This window comes from Rattus norvegicus, chromosome 1 (assembly GCF_021556685.1).
Source record: "Rattus norvegicus strain SHRSP/BbbUtx chromosome 1, alternate assembly SHRSP_T2T, whole genome shotgun sequence".
Taxonomy (NCBI): Eukaryota; Metazoa; Chordata; class Mammalia; order Rodentia; family Muridae; genus Rattus; species Rattus norvegicus.
In genome coordinates this window covers 165,030,307-165,051,973 of record NC_141534.1, presented here as the reverse complement: position 1 = coordinate 165,051,973, position 21,667 = coordinate 165,030,307, and the positions used below count along the sequence as shown (strand labels likewise).

At 52.6% G+C, this 21,667-nt stretch overlaps 1 protein-coding gene across 6 annotated transcripts in view; it reads left to right on the top strand.

The window, feature by feature from the left end:
- Positions 1-2,566: 2,566 nt before the first annotated feature.
- Positions 2,567-21,667, top strand: part of Capn5 (calpain 5) — a 56,666-nt gene continuing 37,565 nt past the window's right edge. For 2 of the 6 annotated variants that reach the window (XM_087608383.1, XM_087608309.1), the window contains exons 1-2: positions 17,357-17,442; positions 17,608-17,802. Coding sequence is in view for 3 of the 6 variants with exons in the window: in XM_087608309.1 (XP_087464435.1) it covers positions 17,638-17,802 (165 nt within the window). In the remaining 3 variants the exon portion in view is untranslated. 6 annotated transcript variants of the gene reach the window in all.

The window sequence follows — 21,667 nt, the reverse complement described above, 5'->3', positions numbered from 1 at the left end:
ACGCTATTATTACTCAGGAACAGTAATGACAGTGTTACTGACCTGTGCAGAGACAATTCCATTCCTGGGCATTGTCGAGGGGTGTAGAGCTCTGCAGAGCTAGGTAGAATGGGTTGGGATATAAGAGATTCTGACAAGTAGGAGGGACAGGGATATCCCAGTTCCCAGTTACAAGGGAATTTAAGTAGAGGTTGGACAGCAGGTCAAGGAGCCCACAGTGATGTCCTTTCTCTGAAAGCCAGGAGAGAAGGAGAAAAAGGAGAAGGAGAAAGAGAAGGAAGGAGAAGGAAAAGGAGAAGGAAGGAGAGGAGAAGAAGGAGAAGGATAAGGAAGGAGAAGGGAGGAGAAGGATAAGGAAGGAGAAGGAGAAGGAGAGAAGGAGAAGGAGAGGAGAAGGAGAAGAAGGAGAAGGAGAAGGAGAGATCCAACACAAGACTAGATAGAACCAGCATAGTTCGGTAGGTCTGGATCCCGGTTCTGCTGTTTACTAATTTTGTGACCCGGGGCATCTCCCTGAGGTTCAGGTCTGTCATTGGCTAAGTGGGGCTAATAACTGTGAGAATTTAATGGGAAAAGACCTACCATCAGGCTCTTTAATGGCACCATTAGATGACTAAGCTCATAAAAACCAATTGGCAGGGTCCTAAGGCCAACGCATTGGCAAAGATGCATCATCCGCCCCTCAGAAAGCCTTGTTAGGCAGCCGGGCTCTTCCTGGCACGTCTTGATCTTCTGCTCCCCAAGGATCAGAAAACTGCTCCCTTCATCAAGTCCAGATGCCCTCGGCAGGTCGCCGTCTCTCTAGGTTTCTTGCCACATCCGTCAGGAAGGTGGAAACTGCCAGAGATGGGCTCTGAGACAGGCCTCCTAGGCTAAGCCGGGCTCTAAGGCACCTGGGACTAATCGCCAGGTTACAGTGTGTCTGCTGCTGGAGACACAAATCTTTACAAAATGAGCAGGCCAGGCTGGATGACAGTAGCAGCTAGAGGCCCCCAGAAGGACTCCCCAGGAGTCAAGCCAATCAGCCACCACAACTGCAGCTTGGGTGCTGCTATGGGGGTTCCACAGTGCGGGTCTCACGTCTAAGGCCCACAGCTAAGGAGTCAAGGCAGAGCCTGTGAATGAAACCAACACATGATACCCCTCCCCTGGCTTCATACTCTGAGCTATAGAAGAGAGTCAGGGAATTCTCTGAATACTATGGTTTTGAAGAACACACTTTTCCAGACATGACCCCTGTTCTGTCTCTGAAGATACGAGAGGTGCTCTGCCAGAGGCAATGCTGCCTACTTCCTTGCTCGAGGATTTTGACTGAACCTTTTGACTTTTCTGCCCCCACAGTCACCATGTTCTTCTCCTGGAAAGCCCATTTTACAGACATGGAAACTGAGACCAGTAACTGGTGGAGTGAACCTTGGATCCAGATCTGCTTTGTGGGTCAAGGGCCCTGGGCAGAGACATGTTGAGGCTGTGTGTGGTCACTGGAAGTGCTTTTCTGTGGGGATGGAACGAATAAAAAACCCTGGGCTAGCCACAGACCAGGACTAAGGGAGACAGAGAGCGAAACCTAGTACAGTCTTGGAACATTGTGCTTGGAGGACAGCATCACGTTGAAAACTCTGCTCAGATGGAGCTACACTTGGGTGGCCAGAGACAGAGGTGAGGTAGAAGGCAGGGTGACTGAAGTAATCATTAACAGAGACCAGGAAACTAGAGAGATGAGTGGGCCTGAGTTTCTGACCTCTGAGGTGGGCCAGCAGCCAGCACGATGAGCAATCAGACAAGTGTTGTCTCTGTGGCCTTGGAGGGACCCAGCCTACTGTTGGCCAGCCTTGGTCATCCATAAATCCCTACAGTATTCCTCCAAACAGCCTGGCCTGCAGGATTCCAGTTCCCACTTTATAGAGTAAGAAACCAAGGCTTAGTGTGTTCCAGAGCATTCTGAAGGCAGTCAAAAGAGAGTCAAAAATCTGGACCCTGCCGCTTCTTCAGTCTGCACTGGGAGCAGATAAATGCCCAGGACAGGACAGGACAGGACAGGACAGGACAGGACAGGACAGGACAGGACAGGACAGGGCAGGGCCAACTTCCTTAACTGACTGGGACCCTCTGGGTACCTCACCAGGGCCTACATTACTCTTCTCCAGCTAAAATCTTGGGAATGGGTGTGAATATACAAACGGAAAGGGAGGGGTTCTCATCTCCTTGGGTCCTCCCATTCTCAGCTGCCCTGCCTTGGCCCTGTCTGAGCCCGCCTGAGATGCATACCCCAAATCAGCCAACATTCTCTGCCTGGACTTGGTGGGGCACGCGGGTCCTCTAAGGCCAATGGCGAGCTAGGCAGCCAACATCCCGAGATGCTCTCCTATTGCGGACAACACTAGAATGGGGAGGAAGGAACGCTGGGTCAGGGCCACCCTCCCAGTTCCGAGCCAGCACTATCGGGGCGGCCTCGAGGAGAACGGCCTCTCCAGTTCGCATGCGCAACAACCCCCCCCTTTCCCGCCCCGCCCCGCGAGACCACGCCTCTGGCCTCCAATCGGAGGAGGCTGCGAGGCGGGGCGGGACAGACCGAAGCCCCGGGGTCCAAGTTCCCGCCCCTGCCTGCGGGCTGCCGGGGCAGCGTTTCCCCGCAGAGTCCCAGGCTGTGGCGCGGGCAGATCCAACCTCCGCTCCAGTGCCCGCACCGTGCCCTGCATCTCAGGAGTCCGGCTCCAGCTGCGGCGACGCGGCAGGTAGGAGGCGCTGCGCGGAGGGAGGCGTGTGCGAGCGCACATTAGTGTGCGTTTGGGTGTGTGTGCAGGTGCAGCGCGGTCCAGTGCGTGCCTCGGAAGCACGAATCCGAGCAGGGGTTGTATGTCCCGCGGATTCAGGGCTGGGAGTTGGGCCCTGGCCTGCAGGCCTAGGAGGCTGAGCTCCACCCCCATCCCCCAAAGATCTGCCCTGGTCCCTGAGCTCATTCCCACTTCCACCTGCAACCCTGAGTGAAGGACCAACCTCACCTCTCTCTGGGGGTTCTGAGGCCGTGTTCCCAGTACAGATTCGCTGGGGTGTGCTTGACTTTCTAATCTTCCTTACAGGTCCCTTTTCCTGTCCTCACCTCTGTGCCCCTCAACCCATTAAACCTAACCTTTCTAGATGTCCTCATACCATGGCTTGGAGTAGGCATGAGGCCAAAGATCCAGATATATGACCCTTCCCCTCTTGTTGACCATAATCCCCTAGTTGAATGCGGGCCTCTCTCCTTGCCTTCAGGACTGGATGTGTGTGGAGCAAGGTGGGTCTGGCAGAACCTGGCTTTTCCCAGGGAGTATTCAGGGTCCTAGCTCCAGCCCTCAGGATTGAGGGGGTGTAGGAAAGGTTTTCCTAGAGGGGCCCATGGGTGGAGTAGGACTGAAAGGCATTAACAGGTGCTCAATTTTCCCCTGGCAGTCTTCCCTGGTAAGAGTCAGCCCCAGACTTCACACAGATGAGCCCCAGCAGCAGAAAGGAAGGCAGCCTCCCTCTATGGTGATCCAGCCAGAATTGGCACCCAGGACCCTAAGACACAAGACCTGATCTCCTGTGTGCAGGAGCGTGGGACACTCAGCCAATGCCCAGGGTAGCTAAGTGTTCAGTGACATCTTCCTGGGATGCTCTGCCTTGTAGGGGGGGTTGGGGGGGGCAGAGGCCTCCCAGGATCCTGGCTGTTCCTGGCTGTAGGCTTAGTGTTCTGGGTGGAGATGAAGAGGGGCAGAGGGGTCTGGTATGGTGGGCCCAACTGCTGCAGTTGCCCCAGGCTGGGTCAGAGCCGAAACCTGGGTGGAGCCTACCCTAAGAGGCTTCTCTTCCCACTGAGAGAATGGTGGGCCAACAGATGAGCTCCTGACTTGTGTGATGAGAATAAGGCAGAGCCAAGAACCAGGCAGGGGCCATGCTTGCCTGGGAGCTGACAGGTCATCTTAGCAAGGATTAGAAAAGTCCAACACAGTGAAGCAAGGACCAGAGAGTCCAAACTATGGAACAGTCAGACCAGGAAAGAGCATGGACAAAGACAGAGGTGTGAAGTTGAATGCCAGTCTGGAAGGTGGGTGTGTCTGACAAGGGCATCTTTGGCTACCCTGGGGGAGCGGTGTTATAGAGGTTACAGCAGGGAAAGCCTCCCCCACAGACCTCGTCTCTTCTCAGCACCCAGTGCAGGGATAGGTGTGGCAAGACAGGAGAGGATCTGTTGGTGCTCCCAGAACAGGAGTGGGAGGTCTGGGGGAAGCTTCACAGGACTATTGCTGGGTAAGAGCAGCTGGCTGGCTCAGAAACGGTACCATATAGGTGGCAGTTGAGCACTGGTGGCTTTCGGTGGGACATCTGTGAGCTTCTTAGAAGCCTGTGCTGTCTCTGTCTTATTCTACTCTAATTACCCTGAAAGCTTTTAGGATGGCTCTGAGATCTGGTTCCCCCAAAAGGAAGCCTTCCTTGTCCCCTCAGAGGGTACTAGGAGGCCACTCTCTACCACCCTCTTGCCTGAAGGGCCCATCTTCTTTGTCCTTAAGACTGGCTCCTTGTTTTCCTGCTTGCCTTGTAACAGAGAACTTTGCCTGTGACTCAGTTTCTCCAGGTGTGTGGAGTGAGGCTGAGTAATACCTTGTCACAGAGACTTAGGGAAGATGGTGGTGACATTAGATCTGGTCACTTAGGCCGTTTACTACAAGGTGTTTGGTAGCTAGTTGACAGCCATTGCCACCAGTCCCTTCATTGAGTAAAGAGAGCTCCTTCATTTTCAGGCAAAAGGACTGGACAGCGGTGTTGTTGTTGTTGTTGTTGTTGTTGTTGTTGTTGTTATTTTGTTTTGTGGTGTTTGCTTTTTGTTTTTGTTTTTCCTATTAAAGTGGGAGGCCTTCTTGGCTTTAATGAACAAGAAGACCTGCAAATTATTTCTAAGTTCCTGCTCAGTGTCCTCTGTCAGATTGGCCAAGTCTTTTAGCCACCAACATCATCCCCCTATGCCCTGAGAGAAGCAGGGTAGGTCAGCTGAGGGATACTTTAGGTGTGTCTTGCAAAGAGCTCATGGGTACGAGTCCTGGCTGTCCCCAGTTACAGACAGCAGCCTGTTAGACCTTCTCCAAGTATCTCTGTAGGCTGGGCAGCTGCTGCCAGACTCTGTAGCTGGTCTTGCTGATTGAGCCCTCCTCTCCCCTATCTCTCAGTGCCTGAGGGGCCCCTCCCAGCCCCCCAAGTCCTCCAGACATCTCCCTACCCTTTCAATTCTCATTTTCCTCTAGTTCCCTGAGGTCCCCAGACTTGGCCTCCAACTCCCCCTTGGTAGCCTCTTCTGTCAGTAGTGATGCCACCTTGCCTCAGATCAGGTGGAACTACCAGCCTCCTTTAGTTCTCAGGCTCTGTCTTTCTTTGTTCACTAAAGGCAAAAATGGGCCACATGCTTTTGGGGTACCAATCTGGACCTCCTGAAGCCTGTTCCTGAGCTTGGATATAGGGTTGTACAGTGTGTTTTTGCTGCCCAATGAGGGCTGAGCTGCCACACCCTGTTGTCATTGTTGGGACCGTGGTCATTGAGACTCCAGGTTTCCCAGAGCTGTCTGTGAGAGCATCCTGTGACCTTATGTCTCAGTGGGGCACCTGGTCAGGTATAGAAGGTGCCAGTGGCCAGAGCAGACCAGGGCCCATTCATGGGCATCAAGGTGTCCATCACTGTCAGGTGTGCACAGACGTGGGACAAAGGGCTGGGAATCTGCTCATATGTCCGCTCCGGCCTAGCCAGTCATCCCTGCGCTATGGTACCCTCTCTCCCTCACTGGATGACTTCTGCCAGTTAGGCTGAGGTAGGACTCCATGACTTCTCACTAGCAGCTATAATGGGACTTCATGTTTCACTGGGAGGCAGTTCCTCCAAGAAGTAGGGAGCAGTCGGGCCCCGTCACTCACCCCTGTTCCTCAGAGATGTTTTTCCGTTATAATCGCAGAACCCAAGAGGCCAGAAAGTCAGGTTTAAGACAATTGTGGCTTCATTCTGCCCTGGCCCGGAATGTCAGAAGTCTGAGATGAGCCTTGTGGGACTGAAATGCAGGCTGGACCCTGTTCCTTGTCTCCTCCGGCTCGTGCAGGCTGCTGACATTCCTTGCACCTGAGTCACCCCAGTTTCTGGTCCATGGGCTCATTCCTTTTCCTCTTCTGCACTCTCTGCCTCCCTCTGGCTCTGTTTTTATTTATGTTACGTTTTATGTGTGCACGGGGGAGGGGGGGGCTTGTGCCTGGCTGGGCACGTGCTGTGGGTGGTGAGTGGAGGTCAGGGGCCATGGTTCTGACATTGTGCTTACTCCTTCTACCTGTGAGTGGTGGGCATGGAACTCGGGTCCTTAGATTTGGGCAGCCATTACTGTTAGGACCCATCCCTATCCATCTTCAAGCTTCAAGGGCTATGAGAGGCCCACAGGGGCTACGGATTCCTATGTGGATGCTTTCGCCAGTCATTATCAGGGAAGAACTAACTGTAGTGTTCTTGGCAGAATCTACCCCATCTCCCCAACCCCAACCCCACTCCTACACCACCAACTCCCTGGGGCCTACATTGGCTGGTTTTCCTAATCTAGGTCCTGGATATCTCCTAAGGTTATTCTCAGTGACTGAATGTGTCCTGTGCCTGCTTCCTTTCAGACAGGCCTGGGACTGTTTTGTCTCTGGCCCTGGTGCCCAGCCTGAGTCCACGGGAGCCAGAACCTAGTGATATCAGAAGAGGGGACTCTCAGTACGTCCCTGAGGTCACCCCAGGGACTAGATCTCATCCTGCTAGGACTGTGCTACGGCTTGAGGGTAGAGTGTAGCCCGTGCGAGTCGTGCATTCAGTACAGCTAGTGCAGGGCTGGTCCTGGGACCTTCACCAACTCCTTTTAAGAGGCAGGTAAGCCAAGCCTGGTGTGGTGGCCCGTGACTTTAACTCTAGCACTTGGAGTGGGGGCTGGAGACAGAGGCAGGCAGTTTTTTGAGCTCTATCTATCTGGCTCCATCCTAGGCCAGCTAAGGCTAAAAGATGAGACTGTTAAAACAAACAAACAGTACAAAACAAAACAAAAAAACAAACAACAGCAGCAAAACAAGTGCCTGAGAGAGTACTTAGGCCTGCTGGATGGGAACGGGGGTGAGGTGAGGAGGCAGGCTGCCTTAGTTTGTAGAGCTGACCTGCCTGGCCCCTCCTGGTCCTTACTCCTTGTTTTAGCAGCGTGGCATTTTAGGCCAACTCAGGCTTGGTAGTGCGAGCTTCAGTTTGTCTTCCTGGGCATGGGGCAGGGACTCTGGCATCCAAGTGCTACAGCACTCAGCTCCCAGCAGCGCACAGGGCCTGGAAGGGTCACCCACACACCACTCACCTGAACACCCGGTCTGTCAACCTAGGAGCCTGCAAGTCTCCAAGGAGGGAGCCCAGTTGACCCCAGGGCGCCCTGGCTTGCAGGCCATGACTTACTTTTCATTCCTATAACCAACACTGTGTCATGTCAGGTACTTCTCTGAGTGCAGCCTGGTCCGAGTCTCCCTTCAGCTTCTCTACGTCCTGGGCCTGGCTTTCTGGGCTGGCTTGCTCCTACTTCTGTCTTCCCTTTCCTCCACACCCTGGCCTTCAGCCTGGCCTAACTGGTTTCTTCCTCCTAGCATGCTCCTTCTTGCCCCCACACCTTTCTGAGGTCCACATTAGGCTCCTCACACACACCAAAGCAGGCTTAGGCTCTCCTGGGGTCTCTGTCTCTCCACTAGCTGTCCTCTGGGGCACGGTTTTGTCTGACTCCTGTTGTCCAAGCACAGAGCAGGTACAGGGGCAGGACCCTGGGAACGAGGTGATTAGCCAGGCAGAACTGGGCCCTGACATGGGACAGGTTTCTGCCTCTACCCTGAATGTTCTCTCCCTTTCCCTCTGGGCAGTGGAAGCAACCCAGTCTGTTTCTACAGATGTACAGGAACTTGAGTTGAGAAAGGGCACCTCAGTTTCTCCATCTGAGGATTAGGTACCACTTCTCATTGGGTTTTGAATCCTCACCTCTGGAAGGAGGTGGAGTTAGGGCCACAGCCTGCCCATGCATATGGGGGAAACCTGGGGGTGACTGTCCTGATGACAGGCCCACCAGATTAGAAACCATGTGTCAAGGCATTCTCTACACCGCCATCCATGGTAAGAACCTACAAGCCAGAGAGGGCCGAAGAGCTGGAGTCACATGACCAGATCAAGCCTTTCCATCAGATTGTCTGTCTTGGAGGGGGTGGGGTGGGGGGTGAGTGAGAAGCACCCCTGTATTCTGAGCTGCCAGCATCCTGTCCCCACCTCACCCTGGTAGGACACACTCCTTTGCTGGGAGCACACACTGCACGCCCCGTCCCCCGCCCTACTCCCATGTCAGTGTCTCTCCACAGCATATGGTGCTAGGCTGTGAGGTTCGGAAGGGTGACCCTCTGTCCTGGTTTGCCCAGGCCGAGGGCTTTCCTGGAAAGTGAGTCTGAGAACTCAAAACAGTGGCAGAGCCTGTGCAGGAAGCCTCTCCTCACATTTTTGCCCACATGTTCAGCTTCCTCCTGTCACTACCCACAGTCCACAGGAACCCAGGGACCGAAATACCCTTACCCCACCCCACCCCACCCCACTCCAGCATCCTCCTGCTTACAGAGGCCTCCCAAGCTCTTGCCTACTTATGACACCCTCAGCAGAACCTGAATCCCAAATGAGGAACAGCTGTGGGGTCAGGCCTGTGACTCAGGGCCACACAGAGCCAAGAGCACTTTTCCCTCTCTCTGTGTGGAGGCTTCCAAGCCTCCTGGACCTCCATCCCTTAGGGCTAGTTCAGACTCAGTGTTCCATGTGCCTGTCCCTGCCCTCCAGCTCTAAGGGGTGAAGAAGGGGACCACCGGGCTGGGGGTGTGTCGGGAGCTCACTGTCGCTGGGTGGGGAGGGGATTGGACACCAACAGAAATGATAAGGGGAAGGGAGGGAGAACAGGATTTCCCAGTGTGGGTGCCAGCCTGCCTGGCGTTGGTTGGGTGACTCATTTAGGCCTGGCTGCCTCAGCTCCACAGCCTGAAGTCTCTACAGCCAGAAGCCTGGAAGCCCGGTGGCCTGAGCCTGCTTTTCCTTCACACTTGCTTTCCTCGGTACCGAGAGAGCTGGAGGTCTGGGGGCAGCCTGCAGACAAAGGCCGCAGGACGAAGAAATAGATACACTAAGAATCTGATTAAAGTGGGCTTGCCCCGCCCCTGCTCACAGTGCTGGGGATAGAACCTGGGACCTTATACATGCACTCTGGCCTCTCTGTCTAACATGGAGACACATCCCACACCTCATGCTTCATCTCAGAGAGTAACCGACATTCTCTGTCTGCTGTAACCTGCCTCCTGCCTGAAAGCGCCAACCACAGTATGCCGACCCCCACCCCAAGATCACTGACTACAGCATATCTGCCACCATGGGTCCCTCTTTGCCTGGATTGCCTCGGGGGGTTAGCAGTTCTGAGTACACTGGATAGCAAAGATAGTACATGGTTTGGGTCTGGAATGTTCCCCAAAGGCCCATGTGCTAGGGTTTAGGTGTCAGCCGTTTGAGGTGGGGTTGTCTTTATGTTACCAAGGATAGGCTTGTGAAGAGGACTGAGGAATCCAAATTGCTTTCACTTTGAAATCTTTCTGGACTTTGAGGTTCTGCCTCACCTAAGGGTCCCTAACAGTGCTTTTCAGCCCCACAAGAGGCCTGAATTTAAGGGTTCCCCATCATGGGTTGAAACCACTCAGACTGTGAGTCATAGCAACCTTTCTCTCTAAAAGTCAGTTATCTCAGATGTTTATCACAGTAACAGAAAATGGCCTGATACAGTAGCCATTACAGGTGAGGTACACCGAATTTTAAAAATGCATTAATATTTGTTTTATTGTTGTTGTGTGGGAGTGGATGTATGGCACAGCAGGTGTGTGGAGGTCAGAGGGCAACTCTATGAAGTCAATTCTCACCCTTCCTCTCCTTCCCTCCGTCTGTCCTTCCCTTTATGTGGGTTCAGGGAGTTGAACTCAGGCCAAAGGTCTTTACCCTGAGCTATCTCACTGGCCCTTGTTTTGTTTTTTTTTTTTTTGTTTTTTGTTTTTTGTTTTTTGTTTTTGTTTTGTTTTGTTTTGTTTAAGACAGGACTGGTCTTGAATTTCCTGCATAGTAGAGTCTGTCCTTGAACTCTGACTCCGCCTGTCTCTCTTTCCCTAGTGTTGTGTCTGCAGGCACACACACTTTGCGAATCTCTGGGAGTCACTCTACCTACTGCGCTACACCCCTGTCCACCGTTCACTATCCATTCGCCTGTTGGTGGATACTTGTTCCCATCTCTGAGTGAATTCTGCTGTGAGGATGGTCTCTTCACCAGGTTGATTTCATATCTTCAGGATTGTGAACCCACGGGTGGGATAGGATTGCTGGCCCAGGCTAGTCCTATTTTAGATTCTTTTATGAGTGGCTTTAGTATATAGCCAAGGCTGACCTAGAACTTGTGATCCTCCTGCCTAGGATTACAGGTGCACACACACTGCTGCTGTCTACATCCTCACCCAGTCTTTTAAGGACTCTACCAGGTGTGAAAGAGCATGTCTTCTGGTTTTAATTTGTTTTTCCTGATGGTTACTGATGTTGAACTGTTACTCATATATGCGATGGTCGTTCATATTTCTTTTCTGAGAAACATCTGTTTAGGTTTTTGCCTCTTTACCAGCCGAGTGTCTGCTATGCAGCTACTGAGTCAAGCTCCTCATTACGTTAGAAATCAGTCTCCTATCAGAAATAGGCTCTACATGCTGTGAGCTGTTTTCGCTCCATGGATCACTTTGTGTAGAAACTTTGTTGTCTGATGTCAGTCTGTTCGTCTACTTTTGCCTTTGTCTTCTGTGCTTTTGAGATCATATCAAAAGAAGGAAGGAAGGAAGGAAGGAAGGAAAGAAAGAAAGAAAGAAAGAAAGAAAGAAAGAAAGAAAGAAAGAAAAAAATAATCTGCCCAGACCTGCATCATGCACTTTCCCCATTTTCCTCTGGTGGTTTTACACTAAATAGTTTTCTAGTCTTTGATGCATTTAAGCTGGATTTTGCATAAGTGAAATTAGGGTGTAACTATATTCCGTTGCATGTGTGTTTCCCTGTTTCCACCCCCTTGATGGGAATCTAGTCCCTTTTCCCACTGGGTGATGTTGAGACCTTTGCTGCAAATCAATGAACTTTAAACATGTATGTAGTCTTCTGACTCTTTTTTTTTTAATCTTTATTAACTTGAGTATATCTTATTTACATTTCAATTGTTATTCCCCTTCCCGGTTTCCAGGCCAACATCCCCCTAACCCCTCCTCCTCCCCTTCTATATGGGCTTCCCCTCCCCATCCTCCCCCCATTACCGCCCTCCCCCCAACAATCACGTTCACTGGGGGTTCAGTCTTGGCAGGACCAAGGGCTTCCCCTTCCCCTGGTGCTCTTACTAGGCTATTCATTGCTACCTATGAGGTTGGAACCCAGGGTCAGTCCATGTATAGTCTTTAGGTAGTGGCTTAGTCTTTGGAAGCTCTGGTTGTTGGCATTGTTGTTTATATGGGTTCTCAAGCCCCTTCAAGCTCTCCCAGTACTTTCTCTGATTCCTTCAACGGGGGACCCGTTCTCAGTTCAGTGGTTTGCTCTGGCATTCGCCTATGTATTTGCTGTATTCTGGGTGTGTCTCTCAGGAGTCTTCTGACTCTTTGTTCCTGGTCTCATCATGCCCAGTGCCACGGTGTGTGTGTGTGTGTGTGTGTGTGTGTGTGTGTGTGTGTGTGTGTGTGTGTGTGTGTATGTGTGTTGGCTAGTTTATGTCAACCTGACCCAAGCTAGAGTCATCTGAAATTAGAGTACCTTGATTGACAAAATGCCTCCGTAAGATGAGGATGTAAGGCATTTCTCAGTGATTGATGTGGGAGAGCCCAGCCCATGGTGGGTGGCGCCGTCCCTGAGCTGGTAGTCCTGAGTGCTATAAGAAAGCAGACTGAGAAAGCCATGAGGAGCAAGCCAGTAAGAAGCACCCCTCCATGGCCTCTGCATCAGCTCCTGCCCTGTTTAACTTCCAACCCTGACTTCCTTCAGTGATGTGGAAGTATAAGCCAGATAAATCTTTTCTACCCCAACTTGCTTTTGGCCGTGATGTCTTGTCAGAGCAATAGCTTAAGCTGTTCAAGGCTCTTCTGTGGGTTCCTGTGAGTTTTAGGGTTCTGTTTTCTGTCTGTGAGGAAGTCTTTGGCATTGTGCTGAATGGGATAGCATAGTGCTGCCTCCACATTGTTTCCTCCAGGGCATAAACGTGGACTATGTAGCATTTATTGTATCCCTTCCCCTCTGTTACAGTTCTACTGTGAGGGTTTCACCTCCCTGCTTACATTTATTCTGAGGCAGTTTTACTTTGTTTTCTTTCTGTGGCTACTGTGAATGGGATTCGCTCTTTCTTTTTTGGGTAGTTTGTTTCGCCTAGAAGCACACCTGGGTTTTGTGTGCTACCCTCCTCGTCTGTCTTCTTTACTATTTAATTCTGAGCATTACTTCTCGGATTTGATGCCGAGTGTTCTCCAGTGTTTTCCTTATACTTGACAAGAGGATTGTATGGCTTCCATCTGTCTTTGGAGACAGCATTTGACTCTATAGCTTAAGCTGGCCTCATCACACTCACCTCCACTGTTACTACTGAGTCATTCTTCTTTCCAGCCCCTGGGTCACACTGAGCGTCCTTTTCAGGTGCCAGGGACTTCTGTTTTTTGCCTTTGTTAAGGCTTTTTTTTTTAACATATAAACACACATAGTAATTGATTCTGCTGCTGGAACGTCAGGTTTTGTGTCTGTGTTCCTCAGAAACCGCTGACCTAAAACTCTCTTGCTTTTTTCTTTTCATGTATGTGTATGTGTGAGGGTATGTGCACGTGAGTGACTGCAATGTTGGAAGAGGACAGAAGAACACATTAGATCCCTGGAAGCTGAAATTGTAGGTGGTTGTGAGCCCCCTTGTGGGTGCTGGGAACAGAACTCAGGTCCCCTGAGAGAGCAGAGGGTGCCCTTTACCTCTGAGCTCCTCTCTAGCTTGCCTGTAACTTTCCTTTCTGGCTTTGGTATCAGAGCAATTTGGCCCTGCTTTTCAATGTGATCTAACGAAATCATGTAGTCAAAGTCATGCTCCTGTTGTTGAACTCCATGCCTGTGCGCTCCATCTGTGGGGTTGCATAACACTGTGGGTTTGTTTTCTATTACTTGAAGATAACAAGAGCAAACCCTCTCACCCAGTCCTTTATTGATAGTCCTTGAATAGTTTCTGATTTCAACATGCCGGATTCTATTGTGCCAGTTCAGGTTTTGATGTCTGGGATTCTCGAACTTGGGCAGTAGCGGATCAGGAGTTCACGGGTTAAAAATAAAGTCTTTGAAAAGAAATCTGTGCTCAATACTCTTATGTCTCTCTGGATCTGTGGGACATGGTTGATACGGTCTCAGAGTGAGACTATATAATCGACTACCTAGACAGTGAACATGTGTTGCTCGAATCAGCAGGGCCTCAGGCAGCTTTGCAGAGTCACTGCAGATGTCCACTTCTGCCAGGTGTCACAGCTCCACCTGACGTGTCATTGTTTTGTTTTTGAGCATGGACTCTAGTGGGCTCACACATGTTAACACATCACTGTGCTACTTAGCTTCGAACCCAGCCTGTGCTCTGGACATGTGTGAGCTAGCGTGCCATGGTGCTTCCCGCTCTAACCCTCCTAGTAGGATGCGCTGCTGTCTTGCTCTGGTCTTAACTTGTACTTTCTTGCTGATCCATGAAGCCCAGCACCTTTTCTTCTATATGTTTGGGGTCACTTTTTCTCTTACTTTCTGCTGGTTTTGTTATTGCTGTTTATTTTAATTTTATTGTTATGTTATTTTACGTGTATGGGTGTTTGGTCTGCATGTTTGTCTTGTGTACCAAACATGTGCCTAGTGCCTGTGGAGGTTAGAAGAAGGAATTGGACCACCTGGAATTGGAGTTACAGATGATCGTGAGCCACTAAACCTGGGTCCTCTGCTAGAGCACCAAGTGCTCTTAAAGGCTGAGCCAGTTCTTCAGCTATGTTATGCTGATTGCAGGCAGCCCCAGGGGTGGAGTTCCACTGCTGTTTTCCTGGGGTTGGTTCTGGGTGTGGTGTGAGGTAGGGTCAAGATTGCTCTTCTTTTGTGTGGAGAGCAAGTGTCCTACCATTCATTGGAACAGTGGTTCTCTCCTCAGTGCACCAAGCCATGAGTCAGCTGCCTTTATACCTGTGGACTGTGTAGATTCTGTTCTGCTCCACTCCACTGATCTGTTTGCCCTGGCAGTGTCTCAGTGACCAGAACTTTAGGACCGGGCTGCTTGACTGGGTGTGGCTCCTCTAGCTGGGCCTTGGCTGTTGTTGGTGCTCTGTCTGCCCCTGCTATTGGACTCCTGCTCAGCCTGTCCTCTGGTTCTTTGTCCTGGCTCCGCTATTTCTTCATCTAGAAGTTTCTCTTTCTGACAAAAGACCCTGTAGGCTGTGTGGCCTACGCAGGCCTCCAGCTAGTTCAGCCCTGGGGCCCTGTTACCCAGGCTCAGTCACAGTGCCTGAAGGGCAGGGCCCTAGTCAGCTCAGCCTGGGCAGTGGGGTGTGGGCCCCACAGCTGGCACACAGCCATCAGGAAGGTCAGGAAGCAAACGGATGCCGGGTCCAGTGGGCAGAGGTGGGTGGCTCCAGATGGCTCGAGTGCGAACTGAAACCAACTTCCTTTAGAGCCCCATCCCCCTCCTCTATCTTGGTTTCTTTTTATGTCTGTGAGTGGTTTTTTGTTTGTTTTGGTTTGGTTCCCCCACCCCCACCCCCAGCATGTATGTTTGGGTGACATGGGCATGCCTAGTGCCTGTGGAGGCCAGAAGAGAGCTTTGCATGCCCAGTTAGAATTGTGAACAGCCAGGTGGGTACTGGGACCTGAATCTAATTACTGAATCCCAGTGCCTCACTGTTGAGTGGGTGGTGGTGGTGGTGGTGGTGGTGGTGGTGGTGGTGGTGGTGGTGCAGCAAAAACACTTGATGCGGGCCCTGTCCTCAGACGGTGGGCTGGGAAAACCGGCAAGGAGTGTCCAAATGGGCGCTGGGCTCCTGGGGGCTCCAGATGGCCAAGGCAAGATTGTGAAGGGGAGGCTTATGCAAATGCCCTTAGCTCACAGTTTGAGGCCCCTACAAGAATGTGGGTCACAGGGTAAAGGATGCAGGGTGAGATTGGTGGGAAAGAGAAGCTTTGGACAGCAGACAGCTGGGAGGCCCAGCCTGTCCTTAACATCCTGTCTCTGCATCCCCACTATCCACAGGCTTTGTCCAACTCTAACCCAGGTAAGGACACTGATGGGCCTGGGTAGACAGGAGGCTGTGTGAATCTGGGTCTCCTGCCTTCCTGCTTATATTTTGCCTTCTGAGAGAGTACCTGAAGTTATGGGGAGAGGCTGCAGAGTCTGTGACACCTTGGGTGTACCACATGGGGTCAGAGTTGGCGGCTGAGTAGCTAAAGGCCAGGTCCCAGATCCCAGAAGAACTCTAGGAGGCCAGGGTTGGCCTGCCTGGCAGGGATGAGGGGGATGACAGGTGTGTCCGAGCCTTGTTGGTGACCCACTCCCGTCTACCCATGCCCTCCTTGCCTGCCCACCTCTGCTCCCCTTCGCCCAGTGTCTTCCGGTTGCCCATCCCTTCTTCCAACAGATCCTCCCTGTGTTGTTGACCTCCCTGTGGCCTGGAGAGCAGCCAGAAGCCTCATTTGTTATCTTGGCTGTGTGTTGTCAAGCTGCCTTGTTCCCCCTCTCTGGGCTCTCTGGGATCTGAAATACTGGAATCACAGTGGCTGATTTCTGGCTCCCTGATTTAATTCTTGAGGCTTAAATTACTTCCCGAGGTCGGGCTGCTAAAGCCTGCTGGGCTGACGAACCTGTTTGGTGCCTAAGGGCCCTGAGGCTTTCCAGCCTCCCCTTTCTCTTTTCCCAGGGCTCTAAGGCTGAGGGAGGCCTAAGGCCAGTGGAGACTGATCTCCTTGGGCAGAGGAGAGACCAGGGAAGTTAAGCGGTTGGCTCGAGTCACACAGCAACCTCGAATGGTTACAGTGGCTACAGATACAGTACGAGGAGGCATTGCCCACCCTCAGCCAATGGGACAAGGACCCTCCTTGCTTTTTCTGTGTCCACTGAACATGTCACCTCTTCCTTCCTGTTTCTTTCCTTCCCTGGAGAATCCTCTGCCTTCCTTCCCTTTGGGCTGCGGCTCAGTTGAGGGTTATGTGGGGAACTTGCCTGACATTCATTGCCTAGTCCTTGCTCCCAAGGCCAAGGTGGGCCACCTCAACCTGAGGCCTGGGTTCCAGTCCACTCCCTCTTCCGTGAGAACATGGGTAAGGTGCCTTGCCTCACAGACCCTCAGCCCCATTCTAAGATGGCGACAGCATGCCCACCTGGTGTTGCTCTCAACAGTAGACACAAACAATGGCTCGCACACGGTGGGTGCCAGAGAGCTGGCGTCTATGTGGAATGACAGGAGGCCTGCCACCCTCTGCCCCTGGCTGATCATAATGGCATCATTCTCTCACTGAACCAGCCTTGTTTCCATCTTGGAGATGAACGAAAGGGGTTCAAAGAGGTGGAGGAGCTTTTCCATGGTCACACAGCAAATGAGTAGTTTGGCCAGAATCAGTGTCTACACGAAACTCTGCTATTAAACTTTGCCCAGAAGCCATTCTCAGAATTCTGCCTCAGTTTCTCTCACGGGCAGCCTGAACCTCAGTAAAGCAACAAGCGTTGTCCCTGGCGAGCCCAGGATGTGTAGTAGATTTGGAGAGGCTGAAGATGGAATGTGAGAGACCAGACCCCTGTCAACACTCCCGATGGGTGGATGGGTGGCTGTGTCCCCACCCCCACCCGCCCCTCCCCTCCCCCCACCACACTGGTGTAGTGCCTGCCCCTTCAACTTAGTACAAAGTACAAAGTGTTGGGTGGTCTCCTGCCCCTGTGAGGAGTGAATGGTGCTAGGAGCCTGCCCCTTCCCTAAGTGTGAGGTGCACATAGTAGGCAGAGTGCTGTGGTGGGGACTGGGTGACAGCTGGGAGCAACCCGTGACAGGGTTTTCCCCCACTGGACAGGAATGAAACAGGAAGACACCTCTGAGATGCCCACAGCCGAGTCCTGTGGGTGCGATACCGGCCACAAGCTACTGGGGGTGGCCGCTTGTATGACTCAGTCCCAGAGCAGTAGGAAGGGCTGGCTAAACATACAGGGAGAGTGAGGTGGGAGTGGCCTGGGCCGGCCCTGGACATCAAGCACTGGTGGCCTGAGGGCCTGCTATATTGCCTTCCAGACACTAGAAAGGAGAGAACCTCAATTGCTGAGGCCCGTGCTTCGCTCTGTGTCCTTTGTCCTATAGCAGGTACTAGCTGTGTGACTTTGGGCAGGCCTCTAGCCCTCTCTGTGCCTTATTTCCTTTCCTTTAATATTGGAATGCTGCCGGGAGGGGAGTACGTCCTGTGGTCAGTGCTCAGCGGGGACTTATGGTGCCTATGGTTGATGGTCTTCTTGTTCTCCTCTCTTCTAGGGGCCTCCCCTAATTGGGGACGTGGTCACCATGTTCTCCTGCACAAAGGCCTATGAAGACCAGAATTACTCAGCTCTGAAGCGGGCCTGTCTGCGCAGGAAGGTGCTGTTCGAGGACCCCCACTTCCCTGCCACCGACGACTCACTCTACTATAAGGGTACCCCAGGGCCCACAGTCAGGTGGAAGCGGCCTAAGGTTAGTGTCTGGTCCCCCTGCCTGGGGAGAATGGGCCCCGCCCCATCCCATAGGCAGCCATTCATCTACCTAGGCAGATGGCTCCGGCATGGAATACTCATGGTCTGTGGGCACTGCAGACCTCTGCTTTCCTTCCCAGGGTCATTTGGGATGTGTGTGCAGTGCTGTCAATGAACCCTGTGTGCACTTGTGTGATATCTGAGGCAAGTTTACTTTGCTGATTTTAACATCTTATTCTTTTTTTTTTTTTTTTTTCTTTTTTTCTTTTTTCTTTTTTTTTCGGAGCTGGGGACCGAACCCAGGGCCTTGCGCTTGCTAGGCAAGCGCTCTACCACTGAGCTAAATCCCCAACCCCACTTTGCTGATTTTAAAAGTCACTTCCTGTACAAGTGGAAGCACGTACTGTCATTGAAACGTCAGGACAGAATGGCCGAGGACCAATGTCCAGCCTGTACCCTCAGTGTTGGTGGCCTTTCCAACTCCCAGCCTGGTCTCGAGCCCAAGAGCCGCATGCTAAGCAGACATAGCTGTCTGGCGGCATGGCTTGGTTCTCAGTCCTGTGTGTGAGATGTCAGAGGAGGTCTGCAGGGTGGGTTTCCTGGAGCCTGGGTGAAAGCAAGGGCACTAGAGGACACTGGCCCAGACCCATTCCAGACTTCACCACTGTGCTGGTGACAAGGGGACAGTCACTGACAGAGGACCAGGCTCCTCCAGACCATTGAGCAGGTATCACGGCGTCTTCCCTGCCCTGTTCTCAGAGAAGGCACCTCTGTCTGCAGGGTGAGGCCAGTGGGGAAGGTGTAACCACATAGAGGCTCGGGTATCAGGCTCCCTCTGGCAGTGACAAAGCAGGTGGGGCCTAGGGCACTCGAGGGAAGCACACCCCACTTCTGAACCTGGCTTGTTAGATCTGAGGGCTTGTGTGTCCCGCAAACCTCAGCACACAGCGGTCGGATTTGTGCTGTCCGGTCTCTCTAGTCCTTGGACGTTTGGAGAAAAATGAAATCCCACCTTCACGCTTCTTCCCAACAGCCAACATGGGCATTACTTGTCAGGGAAGGAAACTGAGGCTGAGAGAAGGGACCCCACATCCAGGAGCCCTGCTCGTGGCCCCTCCCTGACACCAGGTAGAGGCCCCTGGGTTCTTGGGCCTTTGGGGAGATTCTGACCCTGGCTTCCTTCTCCGACCCAGTAACAGGATTATGGCTCTACCCTCCCATGCTTACTACCGTCTGCTTCATCAAGGTGAGGGGAAGGAGACGGCTCCAAAGGGCCTTTGTGAGATCCTGTTTTCCAGGAGAGAGGGTGGACACCTGAGCCTCCTCCTGCCGCCTCCCTTAGCACACACTTACCTTGCCCTGACCTCTTCCTAAGGCTGTGGGCTGCAGTGTGGAATGGGCTCCACGAGGCTGAGTAGGGAAGGCTGGTGACTTGGCACGCCCCTGCAGTGTGACCCAGTGGAGTCACTGCCCTCTCAGAGCCCTTTCCCCTGCACTCAGGAATCTTACCTCCTCCTTCACCCTCCCTCCTTGGCATCTGCCCAGCTGCCTTTCTGGCTGCAGCTGAAGAGGCTAGGTCACAGCACATGTGGTTGGCATAGCTGGGGACATCAGGTTGGGGTCCACAGGACAGTAGTCAGGTTTCAGTCTTGGTCAGGAGAAGGAGTGTGGGGCAGAAAAGATCCCGTGGGGTTGATGTGATAGAGGGCTAAAGTGTGGGGGAAGGGCAAGTCCTGCTGGGGAGGAAGTGGGGCAGCCTGGGTTAGGAATAGGTTTTCCAGCCCCTAACCATTGGATTCACAGCTTATTGGCCAAAGGCCAGCGGTAAGATCAGCCTGAGGCAGCTGTGCTTCTGAATGGTTCTATTTCCTGGGTCTATGACAGACTGTAAGCAGAGCAGGAAGTCATTGTCACTACAGCTCGTTCTGGTTCCGCCTGCAAATACTTTTCTCTTGGTCATTATGGTGACCTCTCTGTTCTTCGAGATTCTCTTTAGACAGTCTCTGAGCCCCCAAGCCACTCAGTGTCTTTACGTCTCATCCTCCCTGCCTGCAGTTTCCCAGGCCTCAGGCCCTCAGCCTTCCTGTTCCCAGTTTCTCAGTCCCTGCAAACTCCCTGCCTCCCTGCCTCCCTCCCTCCCAGCCTCACCCTTTCCCTTGCTCCCAAACCCTTAGCTTCTTAGTGCCCTGAGGCCTCAGCCCTCAGCCTTCCCATCTCTCAGCCTCCCAGCTTCCCCACCATCAGTCAATCTCCCTTCCTCACTGGCTTCTTTTCTCCCCAAGTATTATGAAGAGCCTGCGTTTTAAGGCAGCCAGACTTGGCTCCGGCCTGAGGTGCCTTCTTGAAGTGACGTGTGGTCTTGAGCAAAGTGTCCCCTTCTCAGGGCCAGGGTTGCTCGTCTCTAAGTGGGGAGAATAATTCTTGTAGAGAATGGTTTCTGCAAGTTGAGGTACTGGAGGTGTCAGCAGCAAGCTACCCTCATCCTTCTTGCCAGCCCCATGATGGGGAGCCAGCCAGAGCTGGCCTGGTATCCTGTCATTCCCTCGTGGGTGGCACCAGGTCTCACTCTCTTTAGTATCCATCTTGCTACCTTCTTTTCTGTTCAGGGAACATCTGCCCCTCGGTCACTGCTGGTTAGAGGAGGAGGCGGTGGGAGGGGCTCTGGGGAGCGAGGGATGTGGGCAGAAGCCACTCTGGTTCTCAGGCTGGGGCTGCAGCTGTCTATCCTCCTTACCCCCAGCCTTCCCGATATCTGGACATCAGTTTGGGGTTTCTGGATAGAATGCATCAGGGCAGGTAGGAATCCTATGAACATTTGTCAATTGTGGAACTCCTAGCTTTTCTTGAGGCAGCTTCCCCACACCCACCATCCAAGGGATTTATGCTCATTTGGGGAAAGCTGCTACACTCCAGTGCTGGCCACTTGTCCTGCTATAGGAAGGCTTCTGTTCTACCTAAAACTGGGTGGCCTCCCAGCCTGCTTAGAGCACCAGGGAAGGTCCTGGCATTCGAGGGGACGGAGGCTGGATTGCTGAAGGAGATGGGGGAGGAGAAGGGGCAGTGGCAAAGGAGGCACCACGCTCTGGTTTTTTCTGTTATGCCCCAGGCAAAGGTCAGTGGCCTTTCCTTCCGTGGTCTTAGGTTCAGAAATGGACCGAGGGAGAGAAGGACAGGCGTGTGCCCCACAGGTGCAGCTTTGTGCAGACAGCACAGCTCTTGTGCCCAGCACCATCCTGGTTGAGTTCCTGGCTCTGTATCACCTGAAAACCTGAATTTCCTGTTGAGCCAGGAGGGGCATGGCTCAGACCGGGTCAGATCTGGGCCAACTGGTCCAACCAGCTGAGGTGACTGCAGGTTCAGAAGAAGCCTGTGACCTGGAGATATGTTGGTCAGAGGACCGATACCCCAGTCGTGTGTGTGTGTGTGTGTGTGTGTGTGTGTGTGTGTGTGTGTGTGTGTGTGTGTGTGTCTGTGTGTGTCTGTGTGTCTGTGTGTCTGTGTGTCTGTGTGTTTCAGTCCAGGACTCACAGCAGGCAGTCGGGTCTAGGGCACTTTGTCATTCCTTTATGTCCTATTGGTAGCTTCTGTCTCCAACTTGCTTCCCTGTGCCAAACACCTCCCTTCCCAGGGAGCTCACGGGCAGGTAGAGGACTGTCTTAGTTGGTGTTTTACTGCTGAAGAGACCAAGGCAACTCTTTTTTTTTTTGGTTCTTTTTTTCGGAGCTGGGGACCGAACCCAGGGCCTTGCGCTTCCTAGGCAAGCGCTCTACCACTGAGCTAAATCCCCCAACCCCCAAGGCAACTCTTATAAGAACAACATTAATTGGGACTGGCTTACAGGTTCAGAGTTTCAGTCTAGTATCATC